Here is a 20,993-nt window from a genome sequence, read left to right as displayed (position 1 = left end):
TGTCTTCATTCAAATGTGTGGCATTGTTCTTGTTGCTCAGTGTCCAATGATTTGACCAAGCACTAATTGTCTTTGAATAAAGAACCTTATCAGACAGGAGCCCACATGTGAGTTCAACAACACTGAAGTAAAGCCCATTGTCTTGCACTCATTGGGACAGACAAGAATGCTCAAATTCAAAGTTTATATTGTGCGTCTGTTCTGATTAACACAAGCTTCAGCAAAACTCAAATTCTGTATTACCAAGTAACTATATGCAAAGTTGAAGTTAGTTAGGTGTAGGGCACTGCCCTAATGACATCTTAGGGTTGAGTTGCTTGGTTCTCAACAACAGCAATGATTTCCCTTTGCAGCTTGTATGAGTTTACCTATTGGAAAGTTTCATCCCCTATTCCCCACTGACTACAGTCTGACTGAGAATTTACTTTAAGGTGTTATTTGAATATACTTTATTGTTGTAGTGTTGTCTGTTTCCAGCACAGATCCATTAACATTTCCACATTATGATGGTAGTTGTCCTTAAGTGCTGATATTTCTTCCTCATCTCTTTACAGGCCTTAAGATTGGGCACTCACGAATACATGCCCAAGCAGAATTACATTGAACTTAAACTTATTAGCTACACTTGAAAAGCTCAACCTGGTTTTCATGGAACTGGTCTCGATCAGCTGCCAGATTAGGGTTTGAATGTAATGCAAGCAGTCATTGCTTCGGTATTCTAATATCGTCATTGAAGAAAAGTATTTGAACTGATCTGACAAGACTTGTAATCAATCTTGCATTAAAATTTGTGACAAATATAAAAATGAGAAATGAATTATCAGTGCTGGTACGCATTGGTTGGCCAGGTTCTACTGAAAGAACTCATCGATTGGTGACACACAACTCTATACAGGGTTTACATATCATTTTGAGTAGCTGTTACTCAGGAATGGAAATGGGTGAGTATTTTTCTGCAGGAAAATTAAATCATGTTAAATTTATAACAAACACACAAAATAACTCAGAATTCAGGATATTAATGAGCACATTCTGTTTGAAGTCATTTGACTCATGATTTTATAGGACATGCTGATAAAAGACTTGTTGCATTTACTAGCAGTTTGTGGGTACTCAGCAATGAGCACAGAGGCTATTTGCAAAATAAAACCAACAAAGTTTTGTACCCTGGTGCATTTTTCTCTTAAAGGTTACTGCAAACCTTATATTGAGTCTTCTGCATTACAGATTGGATATATAGAGACTTTTTGTTGATTCCAGGAGAACTTCCCAAATGAAATTGGACGACATCCTTGCCATTAATTCCCCAGTCAATAATATTTAATAAAATATGCCCCTCACTTAACATTTATACTTAATGTTGTTGGCAAGCATTTTTCTGCATAAAAAGTTATCAGTATACTTACAAAACCGTAAGCCAACTGTCAACTGACAGTTTTGGCACTGCTCCCACTGACACCAGTTCACAACCACAATAACACATGGAACATTTTAAAACCCCGAACTTTAATATAAATTAAATTCTTCATTTAGTTTGGAAGGAAATAGAACTGAAGTATTTCCAGTGAATTGCTTGATCCACAGTGTTCAGTATTTTATCCAACTGCCTTACCTTAGCGTATACAGTATTCTTCCATCGTTCCCAATACGTAGCAATCGATTGGGGGTTGTTATCCAGTGAGCATCCGATTTCCTTGAGTTTCGGAAAAATGTGTCCGGAATCCAGATTTTGCCAACCATGTTACTATTTAGCAGGAGAACCTTCATTGTACCATTAAATTTCAGTCTGCTGTCATACCAAGACTGTGCAAAAAATATATCAATGGTATATTCCTGAAAAAGAATCAGAATCATATTCCTTATACATGCTCTTTCAACATTTCCATTATTAAGTGTGAACTATATTTGCTTTATGGCATCCTTAAATAATTTTCCTGTGCGTTATAATTTCTTGGATATTGAAGGCAGTTTAATAAATCCAACATAATATCAAACACCATGGACATGTCTTCTACACAAAATTGTTTTCAGCATCAAATCTAACTTAACAATAATATCAAAACCAAAATGTTGGTGCAGTAAACTCAATGCTTCAAATGTTTAAAACAAAATTCAACAACAAATGGAAATGACACTTAAGGATTATTCCAAAAGATTTTTAAAAAGCCTACTCTGAGTTTCATAGACAAAAGTAAAAATCATAAACAAATTAGACAAGTCATCAACTTCTCTTTAGAAAATTGCAAAAAGTGGAACCTGGTCAAGTAACTGAACATAATCTACTTTCAAGTTAATGTTTGTGATTTAAATCAGGATTTAAGGTGCTTGGAATAACCATAACGTATAGGAGCTGAATGGGCCATTCGGCCCAGATGGTCTGCTCCATCATTTGATCATGGCTCATATGTTTCTCAAGGAGAAAGTAAGGACTGCAGATGCTGGAGATCAGAGCTGAAAACGTGTTGCTGAAAAAGTGCAGGTCAGGCAGCATCCAAGGAACAGGAGAATCGACATTTGTTATTCAGGAATGAGGAGAGTGTGCCATGCCAGCTAAGATAAAAGATAGGGAGGAGGGACTTGGGGGAGGGGTGTTGGAAATGCGATAGGTGGAAGGAAGTTAAGGTGAGGGTGATAGGCCGGAGTTGGGGTGAGGGCGGACAGGTCAGGAAGAAGATTGCAGGTTAGGAAAGTGGTGCTGAGTTCAAGCATTGGGACTGAGACAAGGTGGGGGGAGGGGAAATGAGGAAACTGGAGAAGTCTGAATTCATCCCTTGTGGTTGGAGGGTTCCTAGACGGAAGATGAGGCGCTCTTCCTCCAGCTGTCGTGTTGCTATGGTCTGGCGATGGAGGAGTCCAAGGACCTGCATGTTCACCTGCAACTCCACACAAATCATTTACTGCATCCGCTGCACCAGATGTGGCCTCCTCTGTATTGGGGAGACAGGCCGTCTACTTGCAAAACGTTTCAGAGAACACCTCTAGGACACCCAGACCAACCAACCCAACCACCCCGCAGCTCAACACTTCAATTCCCCCTCCCACTCCACCAAGGACATACAGGCTGTTTGTTGGTAGACTACTGATCAAATATTTGCTGGATATCAATGTTCTGTGACGTGACCTGACAGAGAAACATGGCATTTCACTCACAGATCCAGACTACCTACTCCATTTTCCTTCCTGTTCACTAACTAGTTTCTAAATGTGACCCTGCAATGAGCTTAAGAGGCCACTGAAGGTCAGAACAGTACATTTTATGTAAATTATTGATGTGTTTTATGCTAAGTGATGTTCTCTTCAGACCATTTTCAGGATTATACATCTAGTTCTCAATAGGTGGTGTGTTAAAAATCTCTTAAGTATAAATGTTTAAACGTTGAAATAAATGAAGCCATACATGAATGCCTAAAAGAGGTGCGTTGACTGCAATCAGAAAATAAGTCAAGCTTATCAGTTTGGACAGCTTCGAGTGCTTGAGCTGAGCTATAAAAACATTTCACGCAATTGTTTCAAATGTCTCCATAAATTTGTAATTGTTCAACATTTAATATTTATATAACAACCTGAAACAGCCATGCATTTCAATGACCAGCAAATGTTAGTTATTGGGTGCAAGCTTTATGTTATTTTCTAAACTATTCTGGCTGGATTTCTACAGGATAATGTAATAGGAAGTTAACAAATAAGGAGCACAGAGCATTTTATTTTTAGGAAATATAAAGCTCTTCCAACCTATAGTATTAATAATGGCTAATTCAATTTTTTTAAGCAAATATAACGCCTGATGGGTTGTAGCATTTGGACAAATTTTATAATAGTTTGTTTTCCAAAGAAAGTGATGGATCGCTAATGATGATCACACTGTGGCAAATGTGAACAATCACAGATCATGATTAGTTATGGATTACTGCTGCTCTAAATGATTTTTAACAATCAAGTACACTAGGCTAGCACTCTCTCGAATTAAAAAGGATGATTGATGATTTAATTGAAGTATGCAACATTCTTAAAGGACTTCAAAGGGTAATTAGAGATAGAAATGCTCCCACTGGTTGGGGAGTCTAGAACTATGAATGACAGTCTCAGAAGAAAGGTTCAGACATGTAGATTAGAACAGAAGAGAAGTGATTTCATTTAATCATTATAAATCTTTAGAATTCATTATCATGAAGAGCAGTGAATGCTCAGTTATTGAGTAAATTTAAGGCTTAACTCATTAATTGTAGATATAATAGGAATGAAGGGAAATGGGCACAGATAAGATTTAGGGGTGAGTAAGGAAGATAGAACTGAGGCATAAGATCAGCCATATTGAGTCAATTGGAGAAAACACTGGAGGAATTCAGCAGGTCTGGCAGCACTTAGGGACAGAGAAACAGAGGTAGTGTTTCAGTTCTGATATGACTCTTCTTCAGAAAACACCTGAGCTTCTTCAGCACTTTTTGTGTTTGCTTCAGATTTCCAGCACCTACAGTATTTTGCTTTTTTCAAAATTGTTTTGAGGGTTGTGGGTGTTGCTAGCTAGCCAGTATTTATTGCCTGTCCCAAGTTGCCTTCGAGAAGGTAGTGGTGAGCTGCCTTTTTGGACTGTTGCAATCCACCTACGGTAGGTTGACTCACAATGCCATTGGTGGGGAATTTTAAGGTGATGGTGTTCTGCTGCCTTTGTCCTTAGAGATGGAAGTGGTCGTGGGTTTGGAGGGTGCTGTCTGTGAATTTCTGCAGCACATCTTGCAGATAGTGTGTACTGCTGCTACTGAGCATCAGTAGTGGAGGGAGTGGAGTGCTATTCAAGTGGGCTGCTTTGTCCTAGATTGGTGTAAAAAATGAGGTCTGCAGATGCTGGAGATCACAGCTGCAAATGTGTTGCTGGTCAAAGCACAGCAGGCCAGGCAGCATCTCAGGAATAGAGAATTCGACGTTTCGAGCATAAGCCCTTCATCAGGAATAAGAGAGAGAGAGCCAAGCAGGCTAAGATAAAAGGTAGGGAGGAGGGACTAGGGGGAGGGGCGATGGAGGTGGGATAGGTGGAAGGAGGTCAAGGTGAGGGTGATAGGCCGGAGTGGGGTGGGGGCGGAGAGGTCAGGAAGAGGATTGCAGGTTAGGAGGGCGGTGCTGAGTTGAGGGAACCGACTGAGACAAGGTGGGGGGAGGGGAAATGAGGAAGCTGGAGAAATCTGAATTCATACCTTGTGGTTGGAGGGTTCCCAGGCGGAAGATGAGGCGCTCCTCCTCCAGCCGTCGTGTAGTTGTGTTCTGCCGGTGGAGGAGTCCAAGGACCTGCATGTCCTCGGTGGAGTGGGAGGGGGAGTTAAAGTGTTGAGCCACGGGGTGATTGGGTTGGTTGGTTCGGGCCGCCCGAACCAACCAACCCAATCACCCCGTGGCTCAACACTTTAACTGCCGCCCGAACCAACCAACCCAATCACCCCGTGGCTCAACACTTTAACTAACACCTCCGGGCTGCCCGAACCAACCAACCCAATCACCCCGTGGCTCAACACTTTAACTAACACCTCCGGGCCGCTCCTCCCTACCTTTTATCTTAGCCTGCTTGGCTCTCTCTCTCTTATTCCTGATGAAGGGCTTATGCTCGAAACGTCGAATTCTCTATTCCTGAGATGCTGCCTGGCCTGCTGTGCTTTGACCAGCAACACATTTGCAGTTGTCCTAGATTGGTGTCAAGCTTTTGTAATGGTGTTGGAGCTGCACCCATCCAGCCCACTGAGATGTATTCCATCACACACCTGACTTCTGCCTTATAGATGGAGGACAGGCTTTGAGGAGTAAGGAGGTGAGTTACTCACCCAAGTATTCCTAAGCTCTGACCTGCTCCTGTAGCCATTGTGTTTATGGGACAAGTCCAGTTAAGTTTCTGGTCAATGATAACCCCAAAGCTGTTGGTAGTGAGGGATTCAGTGATAGTAACACTGTTGAATGTCAAGGGGCAGTGGTTAGATTGTTTCTTATTGGTGATGTTTATAACATGGTATTTGTGTGACACGAATGTTATTTGCCACTTGTCAGCACAGCCTGGATATTGTCCAGATATTCTTGCATTTAGAAATGGACTGTTTCAGTATCTGAGGACTTATGAATGGTGCTGAACCTTATGTAACCATTTGCAAACATGCTGATCTTCTGATGGAGGCAAGGTCATTAATGAAACAGCTGAAGATGGTTAGGCCTAGCATACTACCCTGAAGAACTCCTGTAAAGATGTCTTGGTGCTGAGATGACCGATCTGCAACAATCATAACAATTTTCCTATATATTAGGTACAGCTTCAACCAGTTTAGAGTTTGTGCCCAATACCCATTGATTCCAGTTTTGCTATGGGTCAGTGATGCCACACTCAGTTGATGTCAAAGGCTGTCACTCCCACCTTCCTCTGGAATTCAGCTCTTTCGTCTATGTTTGAACCAAAGCTGTAACGAGGTCAGGCCCTGATGGAACCCAAACTGGGTATCGCTGAGCAGGTTACTGCTGAGCAGGTTCTGCTTTGTAGCACTGTTGATGACACCTTCCATCACTTTATTGATGATCGAGAGAAGCCCAAGGGGCAGTAAATGGTCAGGTTGGATTTGTCCTGCATTTTGTGGAAAGAACATACCTGGGCTATTTTCTAAAAGAAACAGAAATTGCTGGAAAAACTCAGTAGATCTACCAGCATCTGTAATGAAAAATCAAAGTTAACATTTCTGGTCCAGTGATCCTTCCTCAGAACAGCACCCGCAGTTCTTTCAGTTTTTATTAGCTAATCTTCGACACTGTCAGGTAGATGTAACTGTACTGGAAGAGTAAACTGAATGGTGAAGCAGGCTCAAAAGATCAAATGGCTTACACCTATTCCTATTTTTTTTGTGATCTTAATTATGTAAAGCCACACTAGTAAAGCAAGACATCACTGCGTCGTGGGGTGGCACGGTAGCTCAGTGATTAACACTGCTGCCTCACAGCGCCAGGGACCTGGGTTCGATTCGGATTGTGTGGAGTTTGCACATTCTCCCTGTGTCTGCATAGGTTTCCTCCGGGTGCTCTGGTTTCCTCCCACAATCCAAAGATGTGCAGATCAGGTGGATTGGCCATGCTAAATTGTCCATAGTGATAGGTGCGTCAATCAGAGGGAGTTGGGTCTGGGTGGGTTACTCTTCAGAGGGTCAGTGTGGACTTGTTGGGCCAAAGGGACTGTTTCCACACTGTGGGAATTTAGTCTTTATGGTACTTTTTCAAAGCATCACCATTGGCCTATATTGGGTAAATAAACTACTCATTATCAAGGTTGGAAATAATGTTGTCCAGCAGGAAACAGTGGAAGGAATTGATCATTTTAACCATAGTGTCTTTGAGTCTGGCATAATTGAACTTTGAAAAATATAATTACAATTGAGAAGCAGTGAATTACACAAGAGCATGGAGTTGCTAAATGTAGGGTAAGTTTTTTTTAAAAGCCAAATGCATGGCAGGGTAATGCAGGAATACCTATTGTAGAGTCTATGTGGGAAATCTTAAACATTCCTGGCAGTCTGGATGAGCACATGTGCAGAAAGTGTCTCTGGTTTGATCAGCTCAAGTGATTCGAGCTTGAGCATCAGCTGCAGGCACAGCAGTGTACCCATGAGGCTGAGAGTTATGTGCACTGCATCTTTTTAGATGCTGTCATCCCACAGATTAAGGAAGTACAGTCAGAGAAGGATTGGGTAACCATCAGTCAAAAGAAGGGAGGCACTCAGGAAAGCCCCAGAGTATAGCTCAAGAACAGCTTTTCTGATTTGGAAAGTGGTGAGAAGGACAGGTCTGTGGGAATGTAATCAGAATCAGCTTCACAAATAAGGACAGAGAGAGAAAATATCCTGTAGACACAGCAGACTCAAGAGTAAGCAGGACAGACAAACAATACTGCAGGCATAGATGTGACTCTAGGGTGGTGCACTGACTTCCTGGGGCCAGGGTCAAGGATATCATTGAACCGCTGCACTGTATTCTGAAGGTGCGGGGGAGGTGAACAGTCGGAGGTCATTGTTCACATTGGAACCAAAGGCATGGGTAGAAAGAGGCATGAGGTCCTGTAATAAGAACCTTTGGAGCTAGGCATCAGATTAAGAAGTGGGATGTCAAAAAGTGCCACCTGCTAATAGGTATAGAAATATGTGGATAGAATGGATGAAAATGTGGCTGGAGAGTTTGTGCTGAAGAAGGGCTTTAGATTCCTAGATCATTGGGTCTATTTCCAGTGGGGGGGGGGGGGGGGGGGGTTGGATCTTTGCAAGTCACAGGTGAAAGTGAGCAACCAATACCGTTGTGGGGAAGGTGGGTGGAGGGGTTGCTAGTGCTGTTGGTGAGGTTTTAACTAATTTAACAGGGAATGAGTCACAGTAGAGATACAATAGTGGGTGATGAACAGACAAAAATAGAAAAATATAGCCAAGTCAATCTGGCAGGCACAGCATACAAAGCTAAGGCACAAGGGAGGATTGAGGATATGGGCCTCTGGGAGGTAGGACAAAATGGATAAAGGAGCTGCACAAAATGGCTTCTGCATTGCTAAATTAGGTTGCACTGAACCAGACAGAAACAAGAAACCACAGACTTATGTAATTCCAAAAAACAGTTAATTCTAAATTGCAGTTAGAGACAAAATGGTTCCATGTGCCTATGTGACCACCTGCAGCTAGTCTCTAAAGCTATTAAAAAAACTCACCACATTTTGCAAGCTGCGAGTCCTCGTAGAGGAAATACTGTACTACATTTTGCAAGCTGCAAATCTTTGTAAAGGTGACATAAATCATTATGACTTAATCAATATCATTGGTTCAAGCAACTACCATGAAGTGATATCATGTATTGATTGGTTGTTACTATGCGATCATGCTCCATGTCTGATGATGAATAATGTGTACAAACCTTATGCAATTTCTGTAAGGTTGTTGCATTCTTTTGATCGCCAATAACTTTTCATACTTCTGGGTGAATCAGAGTCTGCCAACCCAGCAGTGTAACATACAATAAATGATTTTTTGCATGTTAGACAAACAGTCGTTTACATGTGCGTTAATTGACCGATCGCTCAACCGAGAGACCCACAGATCATCAGTATGATAAGGTTGAGTGGCATTTATTTTAATGCAAGAAATCTTGTGAGAAATGCACAGTACTTTGAAATGACAGCATTGCTTTATGGAGACATGGTTGAGGAAGGGACAGGACTGGCAGCTCAATATTTCAGGACATAGGATGGTGTAAAAGAGGAGGTGGTGTTGCAATATGGATCAATGAGTCAATTACTCCTATCAGGAGCGATGATATTTTAGAATGCTCCTCAAATGGGTTTATACAGATAGAAACTAACAAAAAGGGAAGCAATTATATTTTTGGGTGTATACCATAGATCCTAAACAAACAAAATCAGGAAGAGATAGCAGGGCAGATATCCAGACAAATTTCAGAGAGAGAAAGAAAGACAAACATTGTAAAATAGGGTCATAATAGTAAGGGTTTTCAATTTCATAAGATTGTAGTCATAACAACAGAAGTAGAGCATTTAGCCAGCATTGAGTTGGGAGGTCATGTGACGACTGTGCAGGACACGGGTAAGGCCAATGACTTTTGGAATACTGCATGCAACTCTGGTCTCCCTGCTATAGGAAGGATGTTGTGAAACTTGAAAAGGTTCTCAAAAGAATTCTAATGATGTTGCTAGGATTGGAGGGTTTGAGCTACAGCGAAAGGTAGAATAGGCTAGGACTGTTTTTGTTGGAGCATCAGAGGCAGAGAGGTGACCTTATAGAGGTTTATAAAATCATGAGGGACATGGATAGTGTAAATTGACAAGGAGTTTTCTCAGGGTAGGGAAGTCCAAAACTAGATGGCATGGGGCAGAAGAGAAAGATTTAAAAGGGACAGCTTTTTCATGGAGAGGGTGGTCCGTGTACGGAATGAGCCACCAAGGAGAAGTACTGGAGGCTGATACAACTATATCATTTAAAAGGCATCTGGATGGGTATATTAAAATGAAGGATTTATTGGGATACAAGGCCAAAAGCTGGCAAATGGGACTAAATTTATTTAGGATGTATGGTCAGCATGGACAAGTTAGACTGCAAAGTCTGTTTCCGTGCAGTACAGCACTACAAATCTCTGACTATGTCTGCTCCACCATTCAGTAAGAATCATGGCTGATCTGATAATCCTCATTTCCTCTTTCAGGTCTTTCTTCCCATATCCACTGATTCCTCTACTAATTAAAAATCTGTCTATCTCAACCTTGAATATACTGAAAGTCCCAGCCTGATGAGCCCTTCGCAGTAAAGAATTCTCCAGATTCATCACCCTCAGAGAAGAGATCCCTCTTCATTTTTGTCTTAAAAAGGTGACCCCTTATCCTGAGATTATTCCCTCTGGTCCCAGACTCACCGACATTGGGGAAAAAAAAACATTCCCACATCTACCCTGCCAAGTCCTCTCAGAATCCTGCATGTTCCAATAAGGTCACCTTTCATTCTTCCATGTTGAAATGAGTCCAGAGTGAATGATCTTTGGTTCTTCTCATTTCTCATCTCCATTCTGAATCTCAGCGACATCGCCTGAAGGCAAACAACTTCTTCTTTGTTATCGTATGCTGACAAACACAGCTCTAAACCACCAGACCCCTCTTGACTTCCACGCAGTGTTTAAAATTTCAAATTGACTTTTTGACACACGCTATTGGCTCAGCAGAAATGTCTTCCAATTAAATACTGGGAATCCTAAAGCCACGTTCCTCAATCCCCACTCAAACCTCCATTCCTTAGCAAGCAACTACACCTTCTCTCTGGCAGTTGTCTGACAGCATATCGGTCTGTTCACCAATACGCCATTACAGTAGGATGAGTTACCAGCTATATATTCATGCCATCACTAAGAGCACCTATTTCCACCTCTGTAATATAATCCATAGTCTCAGCTCATCTGCTGCTGAAACCCTGATTCATGCATTTGTGACCTCTAGACTTGCTATTTGAATGCAGACCTGGTTGGTCTCTCACAGACAATATGCCTCTCTAAACATGAGGACATTTAAAACTCTGCTGTCACGCCCACTACAGAGCTGCATTGGCTCCCAGTCAAACAATACCTTGATTTTAATATTCTCATTCATAGTTAAAAGTCCAATCTATGACCTCAACTCTCCCTATTCCTGAAATTCACCTCCAACTTTATATATTTGTATTCATCTAATTCTGGCCTCTTGAGTAACTCCAATTTTACTCATTCACTGTCAGTGTTGCCTAGGCTTTAAGTTCATGAATACCTTATCTTCTCTATCTCACCTTCTCCCTTTAAGTCACACCTCAAAACCTGATTTGGAGATGCCGGTGTTGGACTTGGGTGTACAAAGTTAAAAATCATACAACATCAGGTTATAGTCCAACAGGTTTAATTGGAAGCTTCCAAATAAACCTGTTGGACTATAACGCGGTGTTGTGTGATTTTTAACTTAAAACCTGATGCTTTTTCCAAGCTTTAGGTCATTTTGCTTAAATTCCTCTTATGTGGCTTAATGCTATATTTTATTTTATAATGCTCATGTGAAGCTTTGGAAGTTTTGTTCTGTTAAACATGCCATATAGATTTTGTTCCACATGCTCTACAATGTGTTTGTCAGCAGCAGAATGGTTAAATGATACGCAAATAAATGCAGCAAGGATACAAAATGTACTTTGAAAAAGCACTACAAATCATAACTCAGAATAGATGGTACAGTATAGTTGCCCTGCCAGCGACCCATGCTCCTGGTGAGCAAACTTCCCTTCTAAGATTGCAAGGATCTCTGAATTGTAACATGAAATTGGGCACCCCTTGGGAATTTTCCAACAGCTGCTTTGATGTCCAATGTTCCAAAAATAATCATGACACGCTTCAACTCATTAGTATAATGCTTACAAATAGCAATGAGATGGATCAAAGAACCTCATCTTCCATCCTGTCACAGAGATCAGTGATGAAGTGACATGCTAAGTGCACACCAGCACAGATACGGACATTTGGCACTTATTTCAAAAGAAACTCTGTATCACCTGCAGAAATTACAGCAGATACAGCATCTAAAAAGCAAATTACACAAAATTTCAGCAACAGAGATCCCTCAAAGCACAGCAAGGTTTTTCACCCTTACAGATAATAGCTACCTTTACCATCTTGGCTGACCAGTAATTATTCAGCTACCCATTATTGTTCTTTGCTGTTGAATTCAGGGTCAAAGTACAAAAGCAATGCCAACAACAAACACAGGTTCCCTACAGGTTTCTGCACAAAATAGCAACAACAAATGAGACACATATTTCAGCAAAACATATCGTTTTAAAATCACTTTCTTAGAATAGGTTATTATTTTCAAAGTAAAGCACAGTTACCCCAACTAAAATCAAAGGAAATGTGCAACTTTTTTTTGCAGAGAGCGGCGGGAGCTGGGCGGAAGTGAAGTCGGAGCGCAAAGCCGGTCGGGAAGGTAAGTGATTGTTATTTGAGTGGGTGTGTTCTAGACCCCAGGTCCTACAAAGTAGGGCTTCCCTCCCTCCCTCCTCCTCCTCTAACCTAAATTAAAAGTCCACAGATTTGCCCCAAAAAGAGGGTCCAAGGATGTTCCTGTGGATTGAAGAGTGAGGCTTTAGCTCAGGAGTCTGTGACAAGGAGGTTGAGTGAAGTGATTACGCCACAGTTGAAGAGGGTGAAGACATGACTGCCCAGCTGGTTCAGTGTGCTACGTGCTTGATGTGGAAAATCAACGACTCTGGTGTATCTGGCTCGTATAAGTGTGGAAAGTGTGTGCACGTTCAGCTACTGACAGAGCATATTGCAGCGCTGATGAAAGAACTCGAGGACCTTAGGCTCATCCGAGAGAACGAGGTCTTTCTGGACAGGACTTTCAGCGAGGTTATTACACCAACCATACCAGAAGAGAGCAGGCGATGAGGAAGGCAGAGAGGAGACAGGTGCAAGAGACCCCGGGGGAAGCACCTGTCAGGAACAAGTTGAAGCTTTTGGAGACAGATGACACTGCCAGTTCGCAAGGCGGCCAGGTCTGTCAATCAAATGTTGGCGTGGAGGCAGAGCGGAAGAGTCGGACATCGCCGTGGTAATAGGGGACTCCATAGTGAGAGGAACTGACGGGGGTTTTGTGGCTGCAGGAGGGACTTAAGGATGGTGTGTTGCCTTCCTGGTGCCAGGGTTAAAGACATCACAGAGTGCAGGAAATCCTCAATAATGAAAGTGAAAAGCTAGAGGTGGTGGTACACGTCGGCACAAATGATGTCGGGAAGAAGAGGAGGAACATACTACAGCGGGACTTCGGAGAACTAGGAAGAAGGCTGAAAAGGAGGACGTCCAGAGTGGTTATCCCCAGTTTGCTTCCAGTTCCTCAGGCTGGTGAGGCCAGAAACAGGGAGATAATGGACTTGAACGTGTGGCTGGGGAACTGGTGCAGGAAACAAGGATTTAATTTCTTGGATCACTGAGGTATGTTTTGTGGTAAGCATAGATTATACAAAAGAGACCGTGTGCATCTTAATAGGTGAGGGACCAGCATTCTGGCAGGCAGGTTTGCTACTGCAACACAGCTACGTTTAAACTTACTAGCGGGGGAGGGGACAAACTGGATGTTTAAGAAAGAAATTGAAGGGAAAGTTAGAACGAGAGAAGTCAAGAAAGACAACTGTATCAATGAGGCAGAAAACTCAGAAAGGGATCATGCTGTAAGGTTTAGTGAAATAGGAGTTGATGGGAAGGGTGAGGGCAGTAACAAATTAAAAATACTACATATGAATGCATGAAGCATTAGAAATAAGATGGATGAGCTTGAGGCTCTTTTGAAAATTGGCAGATATGATATTGTGGGGATAACTGAGACGTGGCTTCAAGTGGACAGGGTCTGGGAAATGAATATTCAAGGCTACACGTGCTGTCATAAGGACAGACTGACGGGCAGAGAGAGTGGGGTGGTCATGTTGGTAAGGGATGATATTCAGTCCCTTGCACGGGGGGGGACCTAGAGTCAGGGGATGTACAGTCAGTATGGATAGAGCTGAGAAATTCTAAGGGTAAAAAGACTCTCTTGGGAGTTATCTACAAGCCCCAAAACAGTAGTCTGGATGTCGGATGTAAGTTGAATCAGGAGCTGAAATGTCCTTTCGCAAAGATGTTACTACAGTTGTTATGGGGGATTTCAACATGCAGGTAGACTGAGAGAATCAGGATGGAATTGGACCTCAAGAAAGAGACTTTGTGGAGTGCCTCAGAGATGGATTCTTAGAACAGCTGGTGCTGAAACTGATCAGGGAGAAGGCAATTCTGGATCTGGTAATGTGCAACGAACCAGAATTGATCAGGGGCCTCGAAGTGAAGGAGCCATTGGGAAGTAGTGACCATAATACAATAAGCTTCAATCTGCAATTTGAGAGGGAGAGGGTACAATCGGAAGTGATAATATTTCTGTTGAAAAAAGGGAACTATGGAGCTATGAGGGAGGAGCTGGCCAAAGTACAATGGTGCAATACCTTAGCAGGGATGACCGTGGAGGAACAATGGTGGATATTTCTGTGTATAATGCAGAAGATGCAGGATCAGTTCATTCCTAAAAGGAAGAAAAATCCTAGGAGGAGGCATGGGTGGCCGTGGCTGATGAAGGAAGTTAAGAAACATATAAAGTTAAAAGAGAAAAAGCATAACATAGCAAAGGTAAGTGGGAAAACAGAGGACTGGGATGCTTTTAAAGAACAACAGAGGATTACTAAGAAAGAAATACACAGAAAAAATGAGGTACGAATGTAAACTGGCCAAAAATGTAAAGGAAGATAGTAAAAGCTTTTTTAGGTATGTGAAAGGCAAAAAAATAGTTAAGACTAAAATTGGGCCTTAAAGACAGTAACAGGGGAATATATTACGGGCAACAAAGAAATGGAAGAATTGAATTGGCACTTCAGATCTGTGTTCACTGGGGAAGACACAAGCAATCTCTCTGAGGTAACAGTGGCTGAAGGACCTGAACTTAAGGGAATTTATATTTGCCAGGAATTGGTGTTGGAGAGACTGTTAGGTCTGAAGGTTGATAAGTCCCTGGGGCCAGATGGTCTACATCCTAGGGTACTGAAGGAGGTGGCTCGAGAAATCATGGATGCATTGGTGATTATTTTCCAGAATTCGATAGATTTGGGATCAGTTCCTGCGGATTGGAGGGTGGCTAATGTACCAACTTTTTAAGAAAGGTGGGAGAGAGAAAGCAGGAAATTATAGACCAGTTAGTCTGACCTCAGTGGTGGGAAAGATGCTGGAGTCTATTATAAAGGATGAAATTACGACACATCTGGATAGTAGTAACAGGATAGGTCAGAGTCAGTATGGATTTATGAAGGGGAAATCATGCTTGACTAATCTTCTGGAATGTTTTGAGGATGTAACTCTGAAGATGTAGAGGGAGATCAAGTAGATGTAGTGTACCTGGACTTTCAGAAAGCTTTTGATAAAGTCCCACATAGGAGGTTAGTGAGCAAAATTAGGGCGCATGGTACTGGGGGCCAAGTACTAACTTGGATTGGTTGGCTGATAGGAAACAAAAAGTAGTGATAAGCGGCTCCATTTCGGAATTGCAGGCAATAATCAGTGGGGTACCGCAGGGATCAGTGCTGGGACTGCAGCTTTTTACAATATATGTTAATGATATAGAGGTGGTATTAGTAATAACATTAGCAAATTTGCTGATAATACTAAGCTGGGTGGCAGGGTGAAATGTGAGGAGGATGTTAGGAGATTACAGGGTGACCTGGACAGGTTCAGTGAGTGGTCAGATGCAGTTTAATGTGGATAAATGTATGGTTATCCACTTTGGTGGCAAGAAGAGGAAGGCAGATTACTACCTCAATGGAATCAATTTAGGTAAAGGGGCAGTACAGAGAGATCTGGGTGTTCTTGTACACCAGTCAATGAAGGTAAACATGTAGGTACAGTAGGTAGTGAAGAAGGCTAATAGCATGCTGGCCTTCATAACAAAAGGGATTGAGTATAGAAGCAAAGAGGTGCTTCTGCAGCCGTACAGGGCCTTGGTGAGACCACACCTGGAGTACTGTGTGCAGTTCTGGTCTCCAAATTTGAGGAAAGACATTCTGGCTATTGAGGGAGTACAGCGTAGGTTCACGAGGTCAATTTCTGGAATGGCGGGACTACCTTACGCTAAAAGACTGGAGCGACTGGGCTTGTATACTCTTGAGTTTAGAAGACAGAGGGGATCTGATTGAGACATAAGATGATTAAAGGATTGGACACTCTGGAGGCAGGAAACATGTTTCCGCTGATAGGTGAGTGCCGAACCAGAGGACACAGCTTAAAAATAAGGGGTAGGCCATTTAGGACAGAGATGAGGAGAAACTTCTTCACCCAGAGAGTGGTGTCTGTGTGGAATGCTCTGCCCCAGAAGGCAGTGGAGGCCCAGTCTCTGGATTCGTTTAAGAAAGAGTTGGATAGAGCTCTCAAGGATAGTGGAATCAAGGGTTATGGAGATAAGGCAGGAACAGGATACTGATTGAGGATGATCAGCCATGATCAAATTGAATGATGGTGCAGGCTCGAAGGGCAGAATGGCCTACTCCTGCACCTATTGTCTAAGTTGAATAGGCTGGGGTTCTTTTCCAATGCAGCATAGGTGGTTGAGATGCGACTGACAGAAGTTTATAAAATAATTATAAAATAATAAATATAGACAGAGTTAATGATAATTGTCGTTTCCCTAGGATGGGGATGTCAAAATTAGGGGGCACATTTTTAAGGTGAGAGGAGAGAGATTTAAAAAAGACATGAGGCAAATGTTTTACACATAGAGGGTGGTTCGTGTGTGGAATGAACTTTCTGAGGAAGTTGTGGATATGGGTACAATTACAACATTTAAAAGGCATTTGGATAAGTTAATGAATAGGAAAGGTATTGGGGGGGGGTGGGGGGGGGGGGGAGGTGAGGAATATGGGCCAGGAACAGGCAGGTGGGACTAGGACTACTTTAGTTTGAGATTATGTTCAACATGGACTGGTTGGACTGAATGGTCTGTTTCGGTGCTGTGTGACTCTAAGAATAAAATTAACGATAGTGTGTTGGCAAATGTATGCTATTATTAACATTTATATTGCCTCAACCATCAAGTGCTTTTCTAGGATGTTTTACAGTCTTTGTCCAGCAAAGAAATGATAGCACTCAATGTTCTGCTTATTGGTGTTTCTCAAACACCTATCTTCCCAGCTATGGAAGCTAATTCCAGCTCAATGCCTAGTTTATATGGTTGACTGTATGATGATACAGGGTTTCAGATCATTTCTAGATGGTTTGAATTATGAAGAGGTAGCTGACACCTAAAGCGCTTAGAGGGTTGCTGCAGCATAAATGTTGAGGGCAATGGTGACACTCATCACCAATACAATCTCTCTTCAGAGATTACATCCATTCAATTCCTCCTTCATATGGCACACCACACTGCTTCCAATCTGCTCTCTCATTTCTAGAGCAGGATGGCAGTATGCCTAATACAACTTGGAGGTGCTGGTGTTGGACTGGGGTGGAGCAAATTAAAAATCACACAACACCAGGTTATAGTCCAACAGGTGTATCTGGAAGCACTAGCTTTCAGACTACTGCTCCTTCATCAGGTGGTGGTGCAGGTTAAGGTCAAACTCAAAGAATTTATAGCCAAAGGAATCTAGTGTCATGGAAATGTGATACAGTAAACAATCTTAGATTAAAACTTTCATCTTTTATAGTGGTGTAGGAGATTTGTTCGATCCAAAGCAGCCATCTTGTCACATAATAAAAGCCTGGAAACCATTTTGAATCTCGCGGTAGTGTCTGCTTGCTAAGCTTGGACTTTCCCAGGCTCAGTGAGGTGGTTGACCTTGCAGCTGTACTGATACCTGATAGTAAACTCTTTCTCACCATGGGAATGTTCTTCTTTTACAATAACCTATTGTATACTATCACTTGCTTATCAGCTACTAACTAGCACTGTCCAGACACAACGTGACTGAGGCTAGTGACTGGGCAAAGTACCTAAATTTGCCTAATCTTGCAATTAACAGTTTCCTAATTATTAAAAGATTGTAACCCATACAATCATGTAACTCTCTGTATCTCGTCAGAGTAACTTGTGACCAGTTGGTTGACTTGTCTCTTCCAGTGAGCTCACAAATAAACAGTCAATAACTTATAGTTTGTGTGGCGCAATTTATTGTTCCCCTGAATTGAACCTACGAGTGAGTCACCCACTGCGTAACTTTGCCATCCCCAACAGCTGGTGTAGCATTCCAGGTATCCACCACGCTCTGCACGAAGAACCTTCCATTGTATATCTCCCCTAAACTTTGCCCCTCTCACTTAGAACTCATGATCCCTAGTAATTGAGTTCTCCACACTGGGAAAAAAATCTCTTGCTGTCCACCCTGTCTACACCTCTCATGATTTTGGAGGCCTCAATCAGATTCACCCCCAACCTTCTTCTTTCCAATGAAAATAATCCGAATCTACTCAACTACTCCTCATATCTAGCACCCTCAATACTAGGTAACAATCCTGGTGAACCTCCTCTGCACCCTCTCCAAAGCATCCACATCCTTTTGATAATGGGGTGACCAGAATTGTACGCAGTATTCCAAACATGGCTGAAACAAAGTCTTATACAACTTGTATTCAATGCCCTGTCCGATGAAGGAAAGCATGCTGTGTGCCTTCTTGTCCACTCTACTGACCTGCATTGCCACCTTCAGGGAACAATGGACCTGAATACCCAGATCTCTGAACATCAATTTTCCACAGGACTTTTCCATTTACTGTACAGTTCAATTCAGCTGTTTGTTACTTGAAGATAACTGGTGGATCTATGGCATCCAGACTGAGTTGAGCAGGCTCCCCAGAAATATGCCATTTGTGATGAAGACCAAGCACACAGAAACTTGTGTTGGTGTTGTACTGTTGTCAGGTGAAGTTCAGGCTAAGACCTAGAATGGGAGCAGCTGAAATTCTTCTTATGGAAGACAGAGTTAGGAAGGATTTTAAGGCTGAGTCTATTGACCTGCCTTTTCAATACAGCCACTTCATTAAAAACCAGATTTCGATGTATTTGTCATTTACTGGACAGTTTAAAAGTGACCACAATTTACCTATTAATTCATGTTTATTTCAGATTGATTCTGGGTTTTAGAGTATAGGAAACTGGCCAAGATAATATTTACTGTTTGCTTTGTTTGACTCTTGTATAACAAGATAAAATTCTGTTTTAAGCTGTTGAAAATGCTATGGCTTCATTCGTTTCAATTAATAATTGGAATTTCAACATTTTTTAAACAAAAATGTAACTGCTCTCCACCGAGATTGTAGAACTTGACAGGATTGCATCAGCACAGAAAACAGAATTATGGGATTAATAAATGATCTTGCTCATTAGTATTGCTAAGAAAAAAAAAAGAACTTTTTGCTGAAGCTTTTCTTCATCTTGAACTCATCAGGACAGTTCACAAGAATACCAATTCAAGGGGAAAGCCAACATTCATACTGAATGGGAGGAATGCTGATTGTTTGACAAGTGGACTTTGATTTGCAGAGGTGTCGCCATGAAAGTTGAAATAATGAGTGACAATTGACTATTAGGCTGTTTTAAAATTTTAAACCAGGCAGGTTGACCCAGAGTAATCAAGACATTGATACGTATAAGATTATTAAAGGATTTGACACTCTGGGGGCAGGAAACACTGATGGGTGAGTCCCGAATCAGAGGACACAGCTTAAAAATAAGGGGTCGGCCATTTAGGACAGAGATGAGGAGAAACTTCTTCACCCAGAGAGTGGTAGCTGTGTGGAATGCTCTGCCCCAGAGGGCAGTGGAGGCCCAGTCTCTGGATTCATTTAAGAAAGAGTTAGATAGAGCTCTCAAAGATAGTGGAATCAAGGGTTATGGAGATAAGGCAGGAACAGGATACGGATTAAGGATGATCAGCCATGATCATAATGAATGGTGGTACAGGCTCAAAGGGCAGAATGGCCTACTCCTGCACCTATTGTCTATTGACTTGAGAAATGAACATGCATAATCTGTGCCTGTTTCAGTAAAATAAGTTCATTCACTTCTCAGGGCAATGCTTTGACCACTCAGACCAAACATTGATCATTACCAAAAGTGATATTAACGCTAGAAATACTTCTAAGCATTTGGGGCTGTTAAGAGGTTAGACTGTATTTCACCAGTTTAACTCCTGGATGCCACTTTATTGGTCACATCAAATAAACAAATTACTGACAATTTCCAACTCAATCAGGTAGAGAAAATTATATTTAGCAGTAGAGTTTAATATTTGGAGAGAAGAGGTTTCTCACAGTTAAATACTTACCACCAGCATTTGAATGTGTTTTTTAAAAAAAATCCACACATTTATTAACACATTTAACTGTAAGAAAACTTAGAAAGGTAAAGGACACACTGTCAGCACATGCAGTCAAAGTTTAATATCTTCACAACTTTGTGTAGATTCACTTTATTTTTACTGAACTCCTGTATTCTGATTGATGGTCAAAGGAATGAAATAAATTAGGAAATTTAAGATATGAGATGCGAGCCATTAAAACAACCGGTGTGCTTTAAAATATTTTAGAGTCTATCAGAATTTTGCAAGTGAACTGATTTAAACTTGACCCTTGCAATTACTTAATTAGATTAAAGCAGGCAATAAAATAGCTTTTCCACAATAAATACGGGATAGATTTTTGAATGGTCCCAAATGACTGGAAAGATTGCAGTGGTAATATTACAGCCGTGACAGCACAGTGAGATTGCAGTTTCCGCCTCCCTAGGATCTAATACAAAAAACTATTCCCTATGACATGGGGAAAATTCCAATTAACTAAAATTTAGGACAGTCCTTTCTTCTAATAGTGCAATTGTTGTGTTCCTGTGTGACCCCACGCTCTACAAGAATCGCAGTACACAAATAATACTT

The 20,993-nt window shown here is 41.7% G+C and overlaps 1 protein-coding gene across 1 annotated transcript in view; it reads right to left on the bottom strand.

Moving 5' to 3' along the window:
• The window catches only part of LOC132815642 (gamma-aminobutyric acid receptor subunit gamma-1-like), a 94,609-nt gene that overhangs the window by 50,716 nt on the left and 22,900 nt on the right, over positions 1-20,993 (bottom strand). The window contains exon 5 of the mRNA XM_060824659.1: positions 1,613-1,833. Coding sequence (XP_060680642.1) covers positions 1,613-1,833 — 221 coding nt within the window. The remainder of the gene's footprint in view (positions 1-1,612; positions 1,834-20,993) is intronic.

The sequence above is a fragment of the Hemiscyllium ocellatum genome, chromosome 1, assembly GCF_020745735.1.
Source record: "Hemiscyllium ocellatum isolate sHemOce1 chromosome 1, sHemOce1.pat.X.cur, whole genome shotgun sequence".
Taxonomy (NCBI): domain Eukaryota; kingdom Metazoa; phylum Chordata; class Chondrichthyes; order Orectolobiformes; family Hemiscylliidae; genus Hemiscyllium; species Hemiscyllium ocellatum.
Note: the sequence above shows the minus strand (reverse complement) of the source record. Positions and strands in the feature narration are given on the sequence as shown.